The sequence below is a fragment of the Corvus cornix genome, chromosome 3 (genome assembly GCF_000738735.6).
Source record: "Corvus cornix cornix isolate S_Up_H32 chromosome 3, ASM73873v5, whole genome shotgun sequence".
Taxonomy (NCBI): Eukaryota; Metazoa; Chordata; class Aves; order Passeriformes; family Corvidae; genus Corvus; species Corvus cornix.
In genome coordinates this window covers 29,703,372-29,722,444 of record NC_047056.1, presented here as the reverse complement: position 1 = coordinate 29,722,444, position 19,073 = coordinate 29,703,372, and the positions used below count along the sequence as shown (strand labels likewise).

The window sequence follows — 19,073 nt, the reverse complement described above, 5'->3', positions numbered from 1 at the left end:
AATCATTATTTTCAGGACATAAATATCTGAAAATCAGTAGCTGCAAGACTGGAATGAAAATTGGAAAACATAACAGAAAGTTTTGGTATTTATCTCCTCTAGAGATAGGAAAGTGCCAATACTCAAAACAGAAGAAAAAGGAAACAAGAGGGTCAGTTTCAGACAAACTTTGCTTTCTCATTTTCTTTGTTTCAGTTAAATAACTAGAGCCATATATGTTGTCTATTCCACTCATTGAATGTCCAAAATTCACAACTTCTGAAATTGTAGGACACTCCCTGAAGTCAACGTGACCTGTACACGTGGAGAGCTTGAAGGAGAGGACATTTAAAGAGAAATATTAGCAACAGAAGAATTACTGGAAGTGACTTGCTTCTCAGCTTAAGAGACCACAAAATTTACTCAGTAAAAGAAACCAAAATTTTACTTATTGCTCCATGACTTTTTATTACATTAAGAGTACAACAGAACAGAAGCCAATAGTACAAAGTTACTCATGCTCTCTGCAGACACACTAAGCACAAAGGGCAGGAGAATTAGTCCTTCATACATGGAGGTAGGCATTTGTGTAAGCACTGGGAAAAGAAAGGCATTTATACTAATAATGAGAAAATGTCTGTGATTACACAGACACAGAATACGTCAGTATTTGTCACTATCTTAAGTACCTTATTGGTTTCAGTAAGAAAGAGGAAACAAGTAAAAATATTTTTTGATAATTAGATTGTCTAGACTGACTATATGAAGTCATCTATAAAAATGGGCCTTTGATCTTGAAATAGAAATTATGAAGGAGATGTTTTAACCTTTCAAAGATTATCTGGTTGCCAGGGATTTACCCATACTCAGATTACAACAGATTTAGGCTACGGGAATCAATAAAAAAAATTGCACTAACTTGCACAATTACCATTACCATAATCTGAAAATATTTTAAGAGAAAGATAAAGAATATATAATTCCTGAAACATAATGCTCTATTTTTTGAAATTATTATTTTCCGGTCAAGAATCAAGGTTCATTTGTTAAGTATACCAAATTAGACAAGCTGTAGTTATAGCTATAGGATGCTATTTCCTCTCTCTTACATTACCTTTAATGTGTTTTGAATTCTTGAAAAAACACAACAGTCCAATTCATTTTTTGATTTCCAAGTAGTATATAGAAGCGAAAAGAGATCTGAGCACCAAGTCAAGTCTGAAATAGCACAATGTAAATCAGAAGTTATAAACCAATTCAGCCTCTTTCCCAGTTGCAGGAAACACTACATTGTCAGTGTATTTTTAGATAAATTTTCAATATTTCATTGTTAAGAATGAGAACAAGAAAAGGAACAGACCATCCGAGTCTAAATGCTACGGATAGAACAAAAAGAAAAATAAATTAAAAAACAAAACCAGCCATGCAAATCCCCATGAATAACAGCAAAAGAAATCACTGCCTCCCTCATTCTTTTAGGTTTCCATGTAAAATACACCAGAACTCTTTCTAAAATAAACACACAGTCTGCCAACATGCTGGATATTCTGGGAGTTCTTCCAGAATATTGAAGCACTAAACAAAGGTACAAAATAAACCATACGATACAGAGGCAACTTGAAGATTCTCTTCTCAATGAGTATATCTTATTAAAATGAACCATCTTTTGTTTAAGTTATTTAGCAGCTCAAAAACTGTCAAAACAACATACGAATTTGTACAGTAACAAGATCTTCAGTTTTACAAATTGAAAAAAAGACAACAGTGCTACTTCATTTCCAGAAACATTCACAAGATTAATCAAGGAGACAATGAAGAATCACAGGGCAAGGGAAAAAAACCACAGATGAGAATAAGCATAAAAAAAGAATACTGACTGTACATTTACTTTTTCCTAACATATATTAGACAAGGTATATCTGTTTGCTAGGTGGCACAAAAACAAATGACAATAAAACTTACAAGATGAATATCCTTTTACTTCTCATATTCCTGACTAAATCAGTTTATTATTTATCTCTAAATACATCCATAAAAATAAAATTAAATATATGGAATATATGAAAACTAGAGCACAAAATTACATAAAATAGGGCTCTAAAAAATTTATGAAATTCATATAGGGCACCTACAGTTACAAGTCCAACACATTCTTTGTAGTCAAAACCATGCACAGGCTGTAGTCATCCTCCAATAGAGAGACAGTGAGAAAAACGTTTTTGGAAATAAAGGAGAACCAAAATAGCTTTTGTTTTTTATTCTGTAACTTTCGAGAGATGGATAATACCATTCTCCTCAGCAATAATAGCATCTTCTGATATAGCCACCTACGTTTGATCCTTAGTTCTCTACAAGGAGAATGCGCATCAAACAGCTTTCCTCAAACAAAAGACTTTTGCAAGAATATATGTCAGCAAGAACTGAACCAGAAAAACACATTAAACACCCCAACACTGAACAAGGTAGGGTCTAGGTGTTTAAGAGGGGCAAGAAACTCACAGAGAACAAGAAATCCAGAGAACTTTCTAGCAAATCTTGCTTTACTGGCCAATGCAGAGGCATGGGTATGTATCAGAACAAAGGTAATATGAAATCATGAGGTAAAATAAAAGTGTTCTCTTTCTAAAGGACCTTCTTTCAACTCAGTCATAGTAAAACAACAAAAAGGCATAGGAAATAAAAGTATTTTTAGTCAGCTATTGTGGCTCAGCCCTGAGACCATACACCTAGACCTCTCTTAGTCTGTCAGTATGGCCTATTTTGTCTAAGAGTTGAGAATAGAGTTTCTTTCAAAAACACCTGAGCAATCAATCCTTATATTTACTTATGCTATTATGCCAAGGATAATGGCCAGCATTTTCACATCCTCTCAAAACAGAAATTAGGAAATAAAGCTGCTCAAACAAGGGCATTTTGTTAATGAACTTGCTAAAGGAAAGAACATGCTTGGCACAGAATTTATACCTGAAAAATATATATGAAAATTTTCTAAGTACGTTAATGAGCTTTTCTTCTCCCAAAGCAACCCAGGCTGAACCTTAATTTCCCCATGGCACATATTGCCAAAATCAATGGGAAAATAATTTAGAAAAATCATATACATAGGTTCTACAACATGACTGAGAGTGCCAAGGTAACTCATAAACCAGAGGGAAGGAAAAAAGCCCAAATGCTTTGGTTCAAGCATATAATGAAAACCAGTTAGAATTAAGAAGAAAAAAAAGCCAACTAACAAACACACTAAACCACTTTCCATAATATTGAATATATGTGAACTCTGCTCCTTATAGTATGATATTTTGTTTTCCTTTCTTGACTATCTTATGAAGACTAGCATTACAGCAGTGCTGGACCTTGTTATAAAAGAGATGGACTGCTGAAGAAATAAATTCCTGTTTTGACATTCTATTTCTCTGTATTAATGTACAAAATGAGCTTTGCAACATATAAATTGGTAGCAAAAAGAATAATCCCCTACTAAAATTAAAATTCAAGATAATCGAGCCAAAGACCTTGTAATGAAATGACACCAAAAACCAAGTAACAAATACCTGCCATTCACTGGAGCAGAAAACTGGATGAAGAGATGATCTCTGTACTAGCATCTGAAGATCAACACCAGGAATTTTATTTCACACTGGAGAGATCCTTATAAAAATATACTTAGCTCTAAGAATTCACACTGCTCTGTTTTTAAAGTCAACTTGATGGAAAAAAGCCATGATGGGAAGCTGATTAATTAACTGAAATTCAGTGGAAACCTAATTATTGAACTAGGTACAAGCACTGAATTGAAAATTACTGAATTGCTACTTGTCACACTTAACTGCTCAGTGGAAATATGCAGTATGTATATGTATTTCAGAATTTCGTATTCTTCTAACATAAGATGGTCAATTTAATTTCTTTAAATTTGAGGGAATTTTGTTATACTGGGGAGTTACATCAGAAAAGGCTCCATTAACCTGAAATAGAAGTACCTAGGCACAAGATACTTGCACTGAAATATTAAACTAACATTAAAAAAAACCCCAAACCTAAAAGTATATTTTGGAAATCCTAAAAGCTCTATTTTTGTGTAGAAACAAATATTAAACTAATAGTCTTTTGTTTGTTGTAGTTAGTAACATTAGCAAACCAGCTGCTGCATTCTTTAGTTTTAGCTTAGTAAGGCTCTCAATAATGTTTCCATGCAGAATTTGTGCTAATCAAAACTGAGCATGGATGAATACAGTTAATGTCACACGACAGGAAAATCAGTGTCGTATGAAGATGTCTCTTATAACTCATGGAGATCCAAACTGGTACCCTTTTTTTTCCCCTTTTCTCTTGTATTTTGTAAGGTAAAGTATAGAGCATTAAATATGGCTTTGTGGGATATGCCCAGCCCCTGCCCTGGAGGGAAGCCTGCTGATAAAGAGATTGCACAACCTCCCAGCAGAATCCCCTTGGAAAAGGCAGCACTGTTCAGTTATGGCGACAGAGGACACAGAACCATGATCCTCTGGGAGACCCTATGTAGATCCTTTGGCTTTTTGTAACCCATTTGGCTTTGTAACCCATTGGCCTCTCACACCCACCTTTGTATCCCCATAAAAGAAGCCTGGATAGCTCAGTCGGTAGAGCAAGCCTGTCACTGGCCGCCTTTCGCAGGTGCAGGACAATAAAGTCATCTATGTGGGAATGCCACATGGCCCTCTCGTCTCTCCTGGTCTGGCCTGGAGACTGTCTCGCAGAGCAAGAGCTGAAATCACTAGCTGAAAATCACCAAAGAGCTGTTAGCCTCTCTGCAAAGGCACTCCAGCAGCTGAGGGAACGCTGCACAGCCCCTGGAAGATGGTTCCTCGTGGGACCAGCCCCCCCGACCAGTCACGGCTTCCTGGATCTGAGCTACAGACCCCACACCAGCTGCCACATTGTTTAATGTTATTAAAGTAGATGAAGCCGCCAAAGGCAATTTTTCATAAATTTCCATTCTTTTAGTACTGCAAGGTTCTGCCCTGAGAACAGCAGGGCTAACTCACACTAATAAGAGCAAGGGTGTGCTGAAGCCTATTGCCAGAACCCTGCTGTATCAGAAAAAATAGTTTTCCCAATAGAAATTCTCTAAAGGAGCAAGAATAAGAAAGTATTAAACAAAGACCCATTTTCTGTGAAAAACAGCAGTAAACAAAGAACAGGGCTTTCTCTCCCAATGCTCATAAGAAAAAAAAAGACAAAGCAACAAACAAACAAAAAAAGGAGCGAAATATTACACACAGACAGAAAAGTTTTTAAGTCAATATGAAGAGAAGACTATTAAGTGACTTAATAGTCAAGATTAATAGACAAGATTAATTTAAAACTAATTTTGATAGTGGCCTTTTACATACTAACTTAGTACAAAAAGAAAGGTAATAGAGTGCTGATCCAGGCAAGTTTGAATCATGATACCAGAATGTGAAACCACAAGCTGTGTCAAGCACAAGTCCTTATGCTGATGCTTGGAAGAAAACTCACAGTAGATCAGTCATAAACAGTTGGGATGGAAATGTGTTAAACTAACAGTGCTCTTTCATTAGTGACTGTAAATCAGGCCCAAGTTCTTGGTTTAGCCTTTCCCTCTTTATATCTTTTTTTTTTTTTTTACAAATAATGTAAACACACACTGTACTGCAGCTTAGAGACGGGTTTTACATTATCAACTTTATTTCTCTTCTGTTACTTTCCACCCTTCAGAAATTCTTCCTTAATGAAGACTGCTTACTGTTTAGACCACACATACATCACAAAACTTCCCTATCCGCATTACTTCAGATTCTGTGCAATTTTTCTGATAGCAAAACTGCAGAATGATTAAATGAGCACTGTGCTACTTCACTTTTACCCATTCATTAAATAACACCCACCTACATTTTTTTAAAAATCTGCTTCTGAATCAGTCATTTGTTTGGATGAACCAGGATGCAAATTACACAGCTGAAATGCATCAGAAAAGCACTCCCAGCCAACTGAGAGTATGTTTTTAAAGTCTGGAGTTCTCAATAGTTTGCAGGATGCACAGTCTCAAAACGCAGATTTGGAAGGACTTGTTTTGACCTTGCTTTATGTGCCATGATTCATTTCTGAGAGAACTTGCCTTTTAACCCCTGATCACTGACACTGTATGTTATGTATCAAAATTAAGTTCACTTAAATAACAATTAATTTTGTGTGTCAGCTGTGAACTCTCTCACAAGCAAAAATCCAAGTTTATGAAAAGTAGGCTGCTAACAAGCCAGCTAATGAAGCCCTTGTGGTAATCAGAGAGGTTGTTTTAATTAAAGGAGTTTGTTTACCTTGACTTTACAATAGTTCTCCTATTGGTAACATAATTGATATCAATTTTTAATAAATATATTAATTCTGCAAATTAAGTTTAACAATGTCTATATTGTTTAAATAGGAACTCCGTATCTCTACAAATTTTAGGAATCCACTGATCTAAAAATGAGTGATAGTTGAAGAAGAAAGACATATAAGGACATCTAACTTGAAGCTAAGTTAGCTTCAAGTGTGCATCAGTATGGGAAGACCATGGAGATTCAAAGTAGTGGATTTTATGAATAATGCTATGGAAGATAAGGGGAAAAGAGGAAGGTATTTCCAGGCATTGTTGCCAATCAAATGACAGAAGATAAAAGTACACAGAACAGATCCATATTGCCCTGAGATGATCTGTTATACATTACTGACTGACAGGTAGTGCACATGACAGCATAACTGACATATATAGAGAATAATGCTGTATTCTGTATCCAGAAATAACAGCTTAACTTGTCATTTAAAAAACGTGTGCTAACTCCTGGGTGAAATAATAATAATTAAGGTAACTGAATAGTGGAAGCAGTTACATAAGCCTTTGTGCAATCCCTTCAGTAGATATTTCATAGAATAGTGTTACTATCATAGCCCTGGTATAGTCTGCATTGATTTGGTGCAGTCTTAGAGCAGTGTAGTAAGAGCAGTAAGTCTTTGAGTGTCTTGCATTTCTACAGTCTGGAAGATTTTTACCTTTTAAAAGATAGCTATACAGTGCTATAACAACTACATACTACAGGAGATTCTTCTGAATTAGATGGCTACCATGTGGCAAGCAGATGTAAGAAGAGTTTCTACACAGTCGAAAATCATTAATCATATTTCAATGATGAAATGCACACAGCTCTAAATCTTTGTATCAGTAAGAAAAGGGGTGATTTGGACCGATAAAGACAATAAAAAGATCAAGACAGGCTTATGAGGGAAAAAGGTGCCTACTGCCTGTAATTCTACACACGCAATTTTTTTTTTCAGAGAAGAAACATGTCAAGTAGCTTGCTGAGTAGACAATTTCCTTCTTCAACAGCACTTTATAAAAACAACCCAAAAGCGCATACATAAAGGAATGTTATTCACTGCCAGCTAATACTTGTGGCCATAACAACAGTTATGTTCTAATCACTGGAGTATATCCAAAAGTAGCAAGAGAAAACTAACCTTTAGTTTATCAAAATTTAAAAAATCAAAATGTCTGTAAGGTAGGAAGAACTTGAATTAAAATGAAAGAACATAGGAGAAGCATAACAGCTATTCAAAGAAGCCAAAAGTACTCATATGGATGAACACCAAGATAATCCTACAGTAAAGAAGACAGAAGTAGTTTAAAAAAATTCTGCAAAGTATCACAGATTATTAATTACATGTATAAGCTCAAAAGAAAAAGATTTTCAAAAAGTATTTAAGTTCCAAAAGATGCAAACAGGTATTTAGTGGTACTTTCAGAAGAACTCAGCTGACAAAGTGTTCATGAATTTCAGGGAGATTCAAAATGCTTCTATGATCACTTTTTGGTCATATATATTTGAAAATTGGCCCCAAGATTTTTTCAATCTTAATAATCAACTGGAGCTATGTTATGTTATCTCCACACACTTCACTAATATGAGCTATACCATATTTCACTATTTTTCTTGAAACCATATGACACTAGATGATGGGTATAATTTTGAACACTAGAAAACAGAACATAGTACATTGTAGACCTCCCTCCCACCCCCACGCTGAAACAAACTCACTAAGCTTTGAAAAGAACTTTACAGTTTATTATCTCTCAATAGTTTCAATATTAAAGGTGATCAGTTTAAATAAGATTTTTTTTCCCTACTTTGAGGGGCCTTGGAACAAAAACCAGGATCACAGAGAAGTATTTACAATTTAAGCACGTAGTGCTGGTACCTGCATTAGGAATCTGAACTTTCTGTGCTGTTGCTAAAGATTTCATAACATGTAAGAGAAAAAATATCCTCTACAAAAAGACATTGATTTAAGAGCACTCTAAATCAGGCATCTAAGCAAGCAGTTAATGTGAGACATTTTAAGACTACTTTATAGGTAAGGTAGCCTGTTTTTTCTTGAATATTGCCTACACAGCTCATGTTCTTAAATCTGCTAACTTCTACACAGATCTATGGTCTGCAAAGCTGTGTTGACAAAAGGCAAGGTGATAGGCCTTTATTTCTTCCACCTTGCAAATGAAATTGAACACTGACATCAGCAAATAAGAACATTTGCTCTGTTTTGTAAAGGAGGCCATTTGTTCAACAGCTTAACTCTGAGTAACTGTTAAAGCTCTACATTGTACAACAGTGCAATATTGTTAATACTATGATAGCATACAGATGTCACAATGTTGAAACAGAAAAATGAAAGACAGAAAGAAGTAATGAGATCTCCAGGACTTGAGTAAGATGAACAGTATATGACTGTTGAAGTAAAAAATAGAAGCGTCTGTAATAACATATGTATCAGAAAGAAATAAGGTAAAGTTATTAATAAATTAAAGTGCTAAGCCAGTACTTCCGGTCCTGTTCTTAGAGATTTCCAACTGGCAAAAACTCTGGAAGTGTGGGTGCTCTGGAACGCAGGACCTTGATTTAAAATCCTGACTTTCTGGGCACACACTGTAAATTGCTAGTGAGCTCATTTATATTATTAAAAAAAAAAAAAAATCCCAAATGATTCAAACAAAAAGGACTCTCCCTTTTACTTCTGGCATGCAATTCACAAAAAAAAAAAAAAAAAAAAATTGAAGGTAATTTAATTCTATTCTAAAGCATAATGCAGAAGCCTGAAAGAGTACAATTTCCTTGTATTTGGGACGTATGATGTTATTTTCTACTTTTTAAAAATAGTTCAAAGAGCTCCTTTTCTAATTTTTTTTTTCCTTAAATAAGAAACTAATTCTCCAGCTCAGAAATATTTAGATCAGCCCTTTACAGCTGAGGAAGTAGAAGGTAAGATCCAAAGCAAGCAATTCAGATTTTGGAAGCATTTTATGATCTACATTCTGAACCACTTATGTAATCTAGCTGCATTTTTTATTCTGTGTTATTTAGATAAACAAAATGAGAGCAGAAGAATTAATTTATGTTTAACATTTATGAGAACAAAATAATAAAATCAAAAATATGACACAGTAATGCAAAAGCTCACCATTTAACATGGAATTCTGAATTTCAGACAGCTGTAGCTTTAGTCACACGACTGGCAAGCTGCGTCATATTATAATTTACCATTCACAAGAAAAGTCAAGAGCATTTGTTTCCCATTTTGTTTTAAACTTAGTGAATGGTAATGTGACATTGTAGTGATGAGGAAAGCCTATTTGACAGGTTTTTGAAAAAAAAATTAAAATAAATCCCCAAAGATACTTCTTTGATTTAACTGAGGAAAAAACAATCAAGAAGGAAAATCAGCTTATTCATATGCTATCTGCAAATATTTAGCAATTTCAACTGCATTGAGTAGCCCACCAATTTCATTTGGAATGCTCTGAATGTAAACAAGTGGAATGAAGCTCATTATTGCAAGAAATGTTTGGAATTTCTTGACTTATTAAGTCGAGAAAAATACAAAATACAGTTTTCAGATATTATTAATACTTATTTCCTGGGCAATCACTAACAGTTAATTCCTGCAACATACGTAGAGAGCAAAAAAACCTACGCAATACCATAAGCTTTTTGTTAGACTAAAAAATATTATTGGATCTACATATGTACCACTCAGTTTCATTTTGGCATCTGTCTTCTACTGAAAAATGCCTGAGATAAAGAGTTGTGTGGGGGAGAAAAAAAAAAAATGTACTCAGTGCATGGAGTTTTTCACTGACATGTCTTGTACCTTTGACCATCTGTGGTCAGCATCAAAGAATAAAAAATATAACCCAGGCTCAGAATACTTTCAGCAGATTAATTTTGCTGTGACCTCTGCTAAAATATGTATGATGAATCAGAAAAAGAAGGATTAAAATGCATCCATTTTTTATAAGACTATCCTTTGTAGCACCTCTCCTTGCTAGTCATTATTTGCAATAAAATTAACCACAGTAAGACTTTGGTCAAAGTCTAAGAATTTGGAAAAGAACTAGATAAACTTGAATTATTTATATAGATATATGCATATATATATACACATGTTGAGATACAGTTTATTTAAATTTAAACAGAAGAAATCCTAAGCAAAAATGTCTAAGTAGGATTTGAAATACATAATGACCTTCATTAGAATTTCCTCTCTGACATATTAAAAAAACTACCAATAATAATAACAATAATAATAAAAGAACCCCCTACAACAGCAGTCCTTTAAGAACCGTTCTTGGGTGGCCACTTGAAATAAAGCACAACACAGTATGTTGCATTATAACCTATAATACATTTCTTTTCTTCTTCTGCCTGTTATAACAAACTGATCTGTATGGCTCCTCATAAATAATATTATTTAGGTTTCATTATAGATGCAAAACTAGATGCGAATCCCAACATAGACATTTGCCAGTAATAGTCAATCATGACTTTATCAGCCATCATCCAGGTCCATACTTCTGTTTGGACTACTCACTTGTATATTTATTCTTTAATGTGTACAAACTCTCCAGATAATGAGTAGCTCCAGACTCAGATGGCCAGTCCCAATAAACAGAAGTGTCACGAAGATTTGCTGTGTTATGTATTGATAGACTGTAACTGGAGACAGAACACTTCAATGCTATCTGCTGATTGTCATAAATGCTCAGAACATTTATGGACCTCAGGCTCAGACATGTAAATCAGCATGGTCACAAATGTTATTGCCATATGAAAGCAAGCTCAAAAAGTATAAATGTTTAAAACCACAGAAACGTATTTTCATTGAAACAGTGGTTTTTTATACTATCATTTCATTATACTTTCATTTGGGTGTTTGAGCCACATCAGCTGTTTATCTGTGAGCACTCTGTTTGCATGAACACATACAAATGCAAAACTCATAAACCCTGACATTTGATATTTTCCTCCCCTTGAACTGTTCTAGAAAAGATTGACTTAGCTTTCAACATTCCATCCAACTGCAGCCCAAAGTATGAACAAGCCAGTCTGACTCATGTATGTGACAGTTATACTCTAGCACTCTGCCTGTTTGAAAAAGCTCTGTATATCCAAATCTTTCTTCTTTTTTTCACTTTAAATCATATTAAGAAAATGATCCCTGAAATTACATCACACTGATGACTGATAAGGTTAATTGTTTGAGGCCCTTCTTGTTTTGTATTGATCCTTAGGAAAATTATTATATCCCAGTCAGCAGTACTTAAGTGCTGTTCTATATTTTAATTACACGGCATTTGTTCCAAGAAAAAACTTATTTTTGGAACAATGAACACATGTGCTACATGACCCTGAGTAAATCTAAATAAATGACAGACTCAGAAACCTTAAAATTTTGCATTGACCTAATGTATCTAAGGTCCTTGGAAGTTATTTCTCACTATGTGACAGTACAGGTAGAAACACATTAAAGTCTCCACCCTGGTTCTTTCTGGAGTAATGGGATGAAAAATTCCTTGTTATGATCTCAGAAGAAACTTTTTGTGATGGTGTAATGCACCCTATACTCTGCTACATAGATGAAAAGGAGAAACATACAACTAACACACTTCTTAGTCACATTTCTGAAACCAAGCCTCCCAGATGGATGCTACAGTGCAATTGTATGCAGATGGTACATTCCTAGTTTTCCTTTGCATAATCATAGTAAAAAAATTAATCAACCATGAATCCATTACACTTATAACCCATTCCTATTTATAAGACTGCCATTCTCATGGCAAAAAGTCAGGTAAAAATCTCAGGAAATAAGATTTGTGAGTGGGGTCTTAGAAAAACCAAATGATTTCCAAAATCCCAGTTTCTCTATACAAAGCAAGCAGCAAACAAGACCACAGTGGAAAATCCATGTGACAGATTTTTAGAATAATGTTAGGAATGCACTTATTTAAACTAATATATAGTTTATTTAAGTATGTCTGAGTAAAATCACTGAAAGTCAGTTATCTTCTGAAGGGTGAAAAGAAGGGTTTCTTTTTATCCTTCTGCCAGGGCAAAAAGAAACTAACTAATAAGGGCATTTAATTCTGCATATAATGACAAAGAAAGGTACTTTTCTTTCAATGGCTAGTCTTGGTCACATCTAGCGCTACTCTGTAGTGTTATTTGTGCATTTGACTCTCATATGTTTGGGCAGATGATAAATATATATTAACTGAGTAGGAAATGCAGGGAGATTTCTGGTTAGGAGAATATACTGATAACTGCTGATTAACTGTAAATGATTAACAATGGCAACAACCTGCATGAGAAATTCAAGGTTCAAGGTAGCAGACTGTCATGTCTCCAGACTCTCCTATGCATCAGGGGAAATTGCTAGCACTGGTAGCTGTCTTCTGGACCAGTCCCGAGAGAAACTAAAGACCAAATATTCCCACAGCTTCAATTTGGTTACTGTTAATGTACTAATTAAACAAAATCAGGCAATTACTACTTTCTTTATAGAGATGAAGTACAGAGATTAAATAGGCCTATCTTACAGAATCAATTTTTCAAGCCTAGAAATTGAATTAAGTTATTGTGAACATTTAGACCTAAGTAAATACATCATATATAGAAAGTTCTTTTGTGCTGTACTGATCTACAGTACAGAATGTCACCATATTTACATGAATTAATACTGCATTTCAACAGCATGTTCAGTAAAAGAAAAAAGAATATTTGGCTTTTAAGACATTGATTAATTGCGGATCAGAAAGGTGAAATTTCTTTTGGTTTATGTCAAACTAACACTGCAGCAGGATACTTCTCAGCACAAGAACATTTCTTGAACTTTACTCAGATCGCATACCCAGTTTTGAGAGAGACTGTTTTTAATTCTGCCCTATTATATAACACTTCTTTCTGCCTGGCATTTGACAGGCATTCCCATCCTTTGCATTTACTTTACTTCACTTCCTCAACGCTGAGGCTGCAAAAACACAGCCAGCAGCCTCATAGAGCTTTTCATGGAAATCTGCCATTCTAAACTGGCACCTAACTCCACTTTATTATTCACACAAGGAAGTTTAAAATTCTGAGACGAATTTAAATATTTATGCAAATAAGAAACTGATGAAAAGTATAATAATAAAAGAAGAAAATGAAAGCAATGTAAGACATTACTGAAGTAGCTCTTCTTGGGAAAGCTCTGACGTTCTTTGCTTGCCAGTCACCAGTGCCAACTCATACTTCAAATCCTGGATCTCCTTTTTCAGCTGGACAATCATCTACAAACAGCAAGGCATAAACCAAGCATCACCTACAAATTAATAGTTAGTTTATGATTTTTGAAGTAGAAGGCTGAGTTTAGGTAAATATGATACTTTAGTTTTCTCTTTTTTTAAACAAGGTCTCTTTTCTAAAAACTGTCAAAATGCCTTAAATACACCAAACACCTTTTTTTTCCTTCTTTTTCCATTTATAAACCCAAGAAAAGTCTTCCAAATTCAGTAAATTCTTGTGTTGGAAGATATGGTGGTACAGAAAGAGTTCAAAAGATTTTTTTCAAAAGAGAAATACAATTTGACAAAGGAGTAAAAAGAGCTTTTCTGACTCATTAGTTTTGCCTCTTAATAATGAAAACACATCTCAGAACTGATGCCTTTGTTAGAGAAAGGCAACTACACAACAAAAGTGGTATTTTTTCCTTCCCTTACAGAAACAGAACTTTCAAAATACTATCTTAATTTAAATCTCAAATTTTCTTCTTTTTCATGTAACATTTCATTATTATTAGAATTATAGCACACTATACTTGTAGGATGCATCAGTTGCTAGCAACAAACTGATAGCATAAAGCAACATAATGAAATGAAATCATATTAATAAGCAGCAATGTGAGAATATTACATGGAAAAGTGAACTAGATTTTTAAATTCTAGGAAGTAATTTTTGGAAACTGTTCCTTGGGAATAAATGTCTGTATAAAACCAAATTTTACTAATCATTAACCTCTCAAAGCCAAATTCTACAAAGCAGGGCAATATGCAAATCTGTAAGTCTACAACACGAATGAGAGGGCTCTTGGATACTTTACGGTTCGTCATTTAATGAAGCCTCCCTTTGTATGGCCCTTTATATGATATTTTTAGATGGATATGCATACACTAATTCCATGGGCAAAAGAAGTTTCCAAGAGAGGAATGTTTTCAAGAAAAAATTAATCACTCTTGATTGCATGCACTTTCCAGAAATGAGATTGTTGAAACTGATGACACATATTTTCACCAGATGTTAAAACTCTTTCAAACATTTCTATTTCTTTTAATGAGTAAATTTAATAATAACTTCCTAAATTTTGAATAAGCATTTTTACTTTAAAAATCACAATATTCTAAACATGCATATGATTATTTCTTTTAACTCTAAACCTACAGTTGATATATTTTTTACAATAAAGATTGAAAGTCTAGCATAGTATTTTATTTAATAATCTATTAAAGTGATGACTGTTAATTAGAGAAGTTGCAAGAACACTTAGAAAAATTTGCAAGGCCAAACATTTTACCCTGATTTTAGATTGCCCCATTTTGCTGCCACATTCTGATGTAGTTTGTGCCAGTTACTGAGTCAAGAAAATAAAATTTGGGGCTGGAGTGTAAAATGGTAGACAGCTGAATGACAGTAGCCTCTGTGTTCAATGTTCAAATTTGTTAGCATGACTAACTTCAATCTGACAACAACAGAAATACCAATTTCAGGATATGGATAAAAGATTCATTTTCAAATATTATTAAAACAAAATTTCTATTTTTACATGAATGTCAGAAGAGATGAGGTTTAATTCAAGACTTTGATTTTCAGTTTAAACTATGTTCTTTGACCATGAGTGAGAGAGATTCAAAGAGGAGTCACTTAAAAGTACAACAGGTACAAATTCATCTTCTTAGTAAGGTAAAAGGTCAGGAAGTCTCCATCATGAAGACTAAAGTTTACGCAACAATCAGACTTAACTCAGATCCACCAGGAGGTATTGTGAACTCCCTTAATAAACCATGTGTTCAGCTCACAGATGATAGATACTGCCAATAAATTGTGTTCGATTTTTATGAAAAAAATCTTAAATCAAGCACTTTACTGAATAGTAAGGTTGCACCCTGGGAATATATTTAAGATGGGCAATGAGCACAGGGCCGTATAAACTCAAGGTACCTGTGTTCCCCTGCCTTTTCCACAAGAGGGGATAGTTTTCTAACTCTCACGAGTCCACTTTTGCTTTACTTGCTAAATGATCCTGCAGAGTGAGACATACCAAACTCATGGAGTATAGGTCCACAGGATGTAGTAAATGTTCAGGAGCCTGCATGTGTTTTACCTCTATCAAAGGTTTCTGTGGCCATGGAAGAAATGTCTTGCATTATTTGCTACTAGACAGTCTATGTAGAAAAGAAAAAAAGAACAGACAGATAGAAATGAAGAAGTTGTTCAATGCCTATTGGGTTTATTTTCTGGGTTGTTTTTATTTTTTTTTTTTTAAAATCTGATGTTCTTGCTTTTAGAAATAGATTGGAAAGAAAAATAAAATAAATAATAATAAAGAAGAAAACCGTGTGAAAACCTGACAAGGATCTTCTATTCCCTTTGAGCTTCAAGGACAAGAGACAATGAAAAATAAAAGCACAATCATTAACAGTAACTGAAATATGCTAATTACTATCAAGTAACAATGAATGAAATCATTAGCTACATAATCCCTGAGGTTTAGAGAACAAATGCTTCTGATGTTATATAATATAGCATTCTGCAGGTTCTGGAAATCCTATTTCCGTCTCCTTTGCTTGTCTTCCTTTTTTCCCTAACTGTAACTACACGGAGTTCTTTCTTCCTAGCTAAAATGTTCCTCGAGTCATTCTCAAGGAAGGACTCGGGATGGGTATGTTTCTTAGCTTTTTAATACACAAATTGTTTCAGTGCAGCCGTGTGCCTTCATCAAGTGACTAGCAATCTTAGTACATTTTAAAGAGTTTTAGAACCATCCAATTATCTGTGGGAATTATTTAGAAACTATCACTGAAACAAAACAACTCTGGCTTCTCCTCTCACACCATCCCCAGCTCCGCCCCTTCACATCGCCCTAAGCTCTGCCTCTCATGCCACCCACCACCTTGAGCCGAGGGTTAGGGTTAGGGTCTGGGTTTGGTTAGGGTTAGAGTTAGGGTTTGGTTAGGGTTGGTGTTAGGGTTAGGGTTTGGTTAGGGTTAGAGTTGGTGTTTGGGTTAGGGTTGGCTTACGGTTAAGGTTAGGTTTGGCTTAGGGGTTAGGGTTTCTCAGCTTTAAGAGCTTAGAAAGCCTTTAGAGATTTATAAAGATCCACCTAATTACAATTATCCAAAACAAAAAAACCTAAAGGGGCAGTTATTTTATAGAAATAAAGGTGGAGCTTGCATCTGAAAACAGTTTCACTGGATGTTGCAGTATAACATCCTCAACATCAATTTGACTTCTATTGTTTAATAAGACTTAAAGCAAGCAATCTCCTTCCCTCTGTCCCCAGACAACTCTCACCAATGCGGGGTCAATTTCTTCATTAAGAACTGCTTCATTCTTAATAAGAGCAACTCGCTGTGCAAATCTGCAGGTTGATATAGATTCCTGGAAGGAAAAAAAAAAAAGAGAGAAAGGAGAGAATTCCAATTACCTTTGCGCTAGGTAAGTAGACCAGACTGCTAATGAAGTCATTAAACTACTTTTCTGGTTTTTGACAATCTTACAGAAATAATCTATCATTTCATATTCCAAAATAATAATATTCAAGGGAAATAAGGTTAGCATATTCATGACAGGGGCATACAAAACTGTTAAATCATAGTACATATTTTATTGACCCAGTTTATCTCCTGACCAACTGTGTTTCAGGTAAGTCTGCAGCTGGAACTGTAGGATAACAAAGCCATGCTAATTAGAAGGTAATAACTTTTGAATGATGAGAAAAAGAGAAAACTAAGTAAAAGTTTTTCTTTTTTTTTTTGTAAAAAAGGGACTAGATAATTTTATGTAAAAGAAGCTGGGAAAAGAGATTAAGGGAAGATGAATGGAAGTCCAAGACCACTGAGAAACAAGCCAGGAGACTTGGAACTAGGAGGTGTACACGGGAACTATGATACCAGACAAAAATCTGTCACCTGAGCTAAGATGGGGAGCAGCAGGAAGGGAAGGCAGAAAAAAAGAAAGATACAAGACTGAGTTGGTTGGGGAAACTCTGTGACAGCCAGTGTGTACTTCCATCTAGGCACAGAAAGAAATCAAAGATCCTTATAAGTATTGTTCCCTCATTCGCAATCAGCTGACATTTAAATGCCAGACCCTCCTAAAAAACTTACATATTTAATGAAAAAAAACCCAGCAACTGTCTACAGTTAGGTCAAATAATAAAACATAGAATATTAGGCAGTAGTCTTAGAAATTCAAATGATGTTTGAGAAACTGTATGATAAAATTTTAGGAGATGTGGCAGCCTGCATCTAAAAGAGAATTTATACATAACCCCTAAATTAATTCACTACTGTTACAAAATTTATTTTCATAATCAAAGTAATTCTGTAGTTTTCAGTCCTCCAATGTAAGAAAATACCAGTTTAAATGTTATGTTCATACACTTCTTTTTCCACATGACTTCTGTCTCTTTAAGTGCATGGAGGTTCAGTATCTGAATAAGGGAAGATATTTCTTGCTAAAGACAGAATATATACACAGAGGATCAAAGGAAAGGAAGACCTTACAGTTAAGAGAGTTGCACACAGTATTAGTTGGGCTCGATGTCTGCCTCTGCTGTTCCTGTGCAATGACGATCAGCCAATGTGATTTTAATTAGGTTCTATACATATAGTAAATACAGTTATATGTACAGTACACATACTGCATTTCCACTAGATCTCTTTGCCTTATTTAGTGTGCAGCATATGTTAAATTAATGAGTAGCTAATCAATCCAGTTCTCGCTGTTCAATATGTTAGCTTACAATTTGTTTATTCTATGCCATCAAAATGGTAATCAAGTCAGACATCTAATTTCCTAATCATTTTTCTACCATGCTTATCATCACAGCACCTCAGGACTTTATAAGAATTAATCGATTAATACTCTTTGCTGCAAGTGTGTGGAATGATTATACTTAACAGAATGGAAACTGAAGTCAAAAGTACCAAAAAAATTATATTCATTTGTTGTCATTCTATGACCTGCTGTTCAAAACAGCTTCCATTCCGCTTCAGTTACAGCTATATTAACCTATCTACAATACAGAATCAACATCTTCATCCAAGCACTCCACAAAACTAGCAAAAAAAATGTGATGTAGTGATCCAAGAAATTCTGTACAAACTCATTGGTAGAAGTAGGAATATAATCTAGTTCTCTAGGATAATCATCTATTTGGCTTCTTCATAGGAGTGCCCTTTCTTACTCTGAATTCTCTGCTTTGTTACAAGAAACAACACTAGGTCCCTAAGCAAGTGGCTTTTATTATACAACTTCAATTCATACTGGGGGTAGCTCTGTCTTGTGCATTGTTTGTGAATGAAATGTATAACCAATGGAAAAAACAAACCAACATGCAAATCTAACATAACTATGAATAATGACTCATGCAGCTATCCTGATTCTGGCATTTCTAATGATTAGGAATTAATTTATCATCCATTTATTTTACTCGGACATATTAGCTTATCATCCATCTATATTATTAGG

At 34.6% G+C, this 19,073-nt stretch overlaps 1 protein-coding gene across 6 annotated transcripts in view; it reads right to left on the bottom strand.

Annotated features, from left to right (window-relative positions):
* The window catches only part of KIF6 (kinesin family member 6), a 158,100-nt gene that overhangs the window by 94,607 nt on the left and 44,420 nt on the right, over nt 1-19,073 (bottom strand). For all 6 annotated transcript variants that reach the window (XM_039569520.1, XM_039569515.1, XM_039569518.1 and 3 more), the window contains 2 exons: nt 16,893-16,979; nt 13,512-13,615 (listed from right to left, as the gene is read on the bottom strand). In XM_039569520.1, the coding sequence (XP_039425454.1) occupies nt 13,512-13,615; nt 16,893-16,979 (191 nt within the window). The remainder of the gene's footprint in view (nt 1-13,511; nt 13,616-16,892; nt 16,980-19,073) is intronic.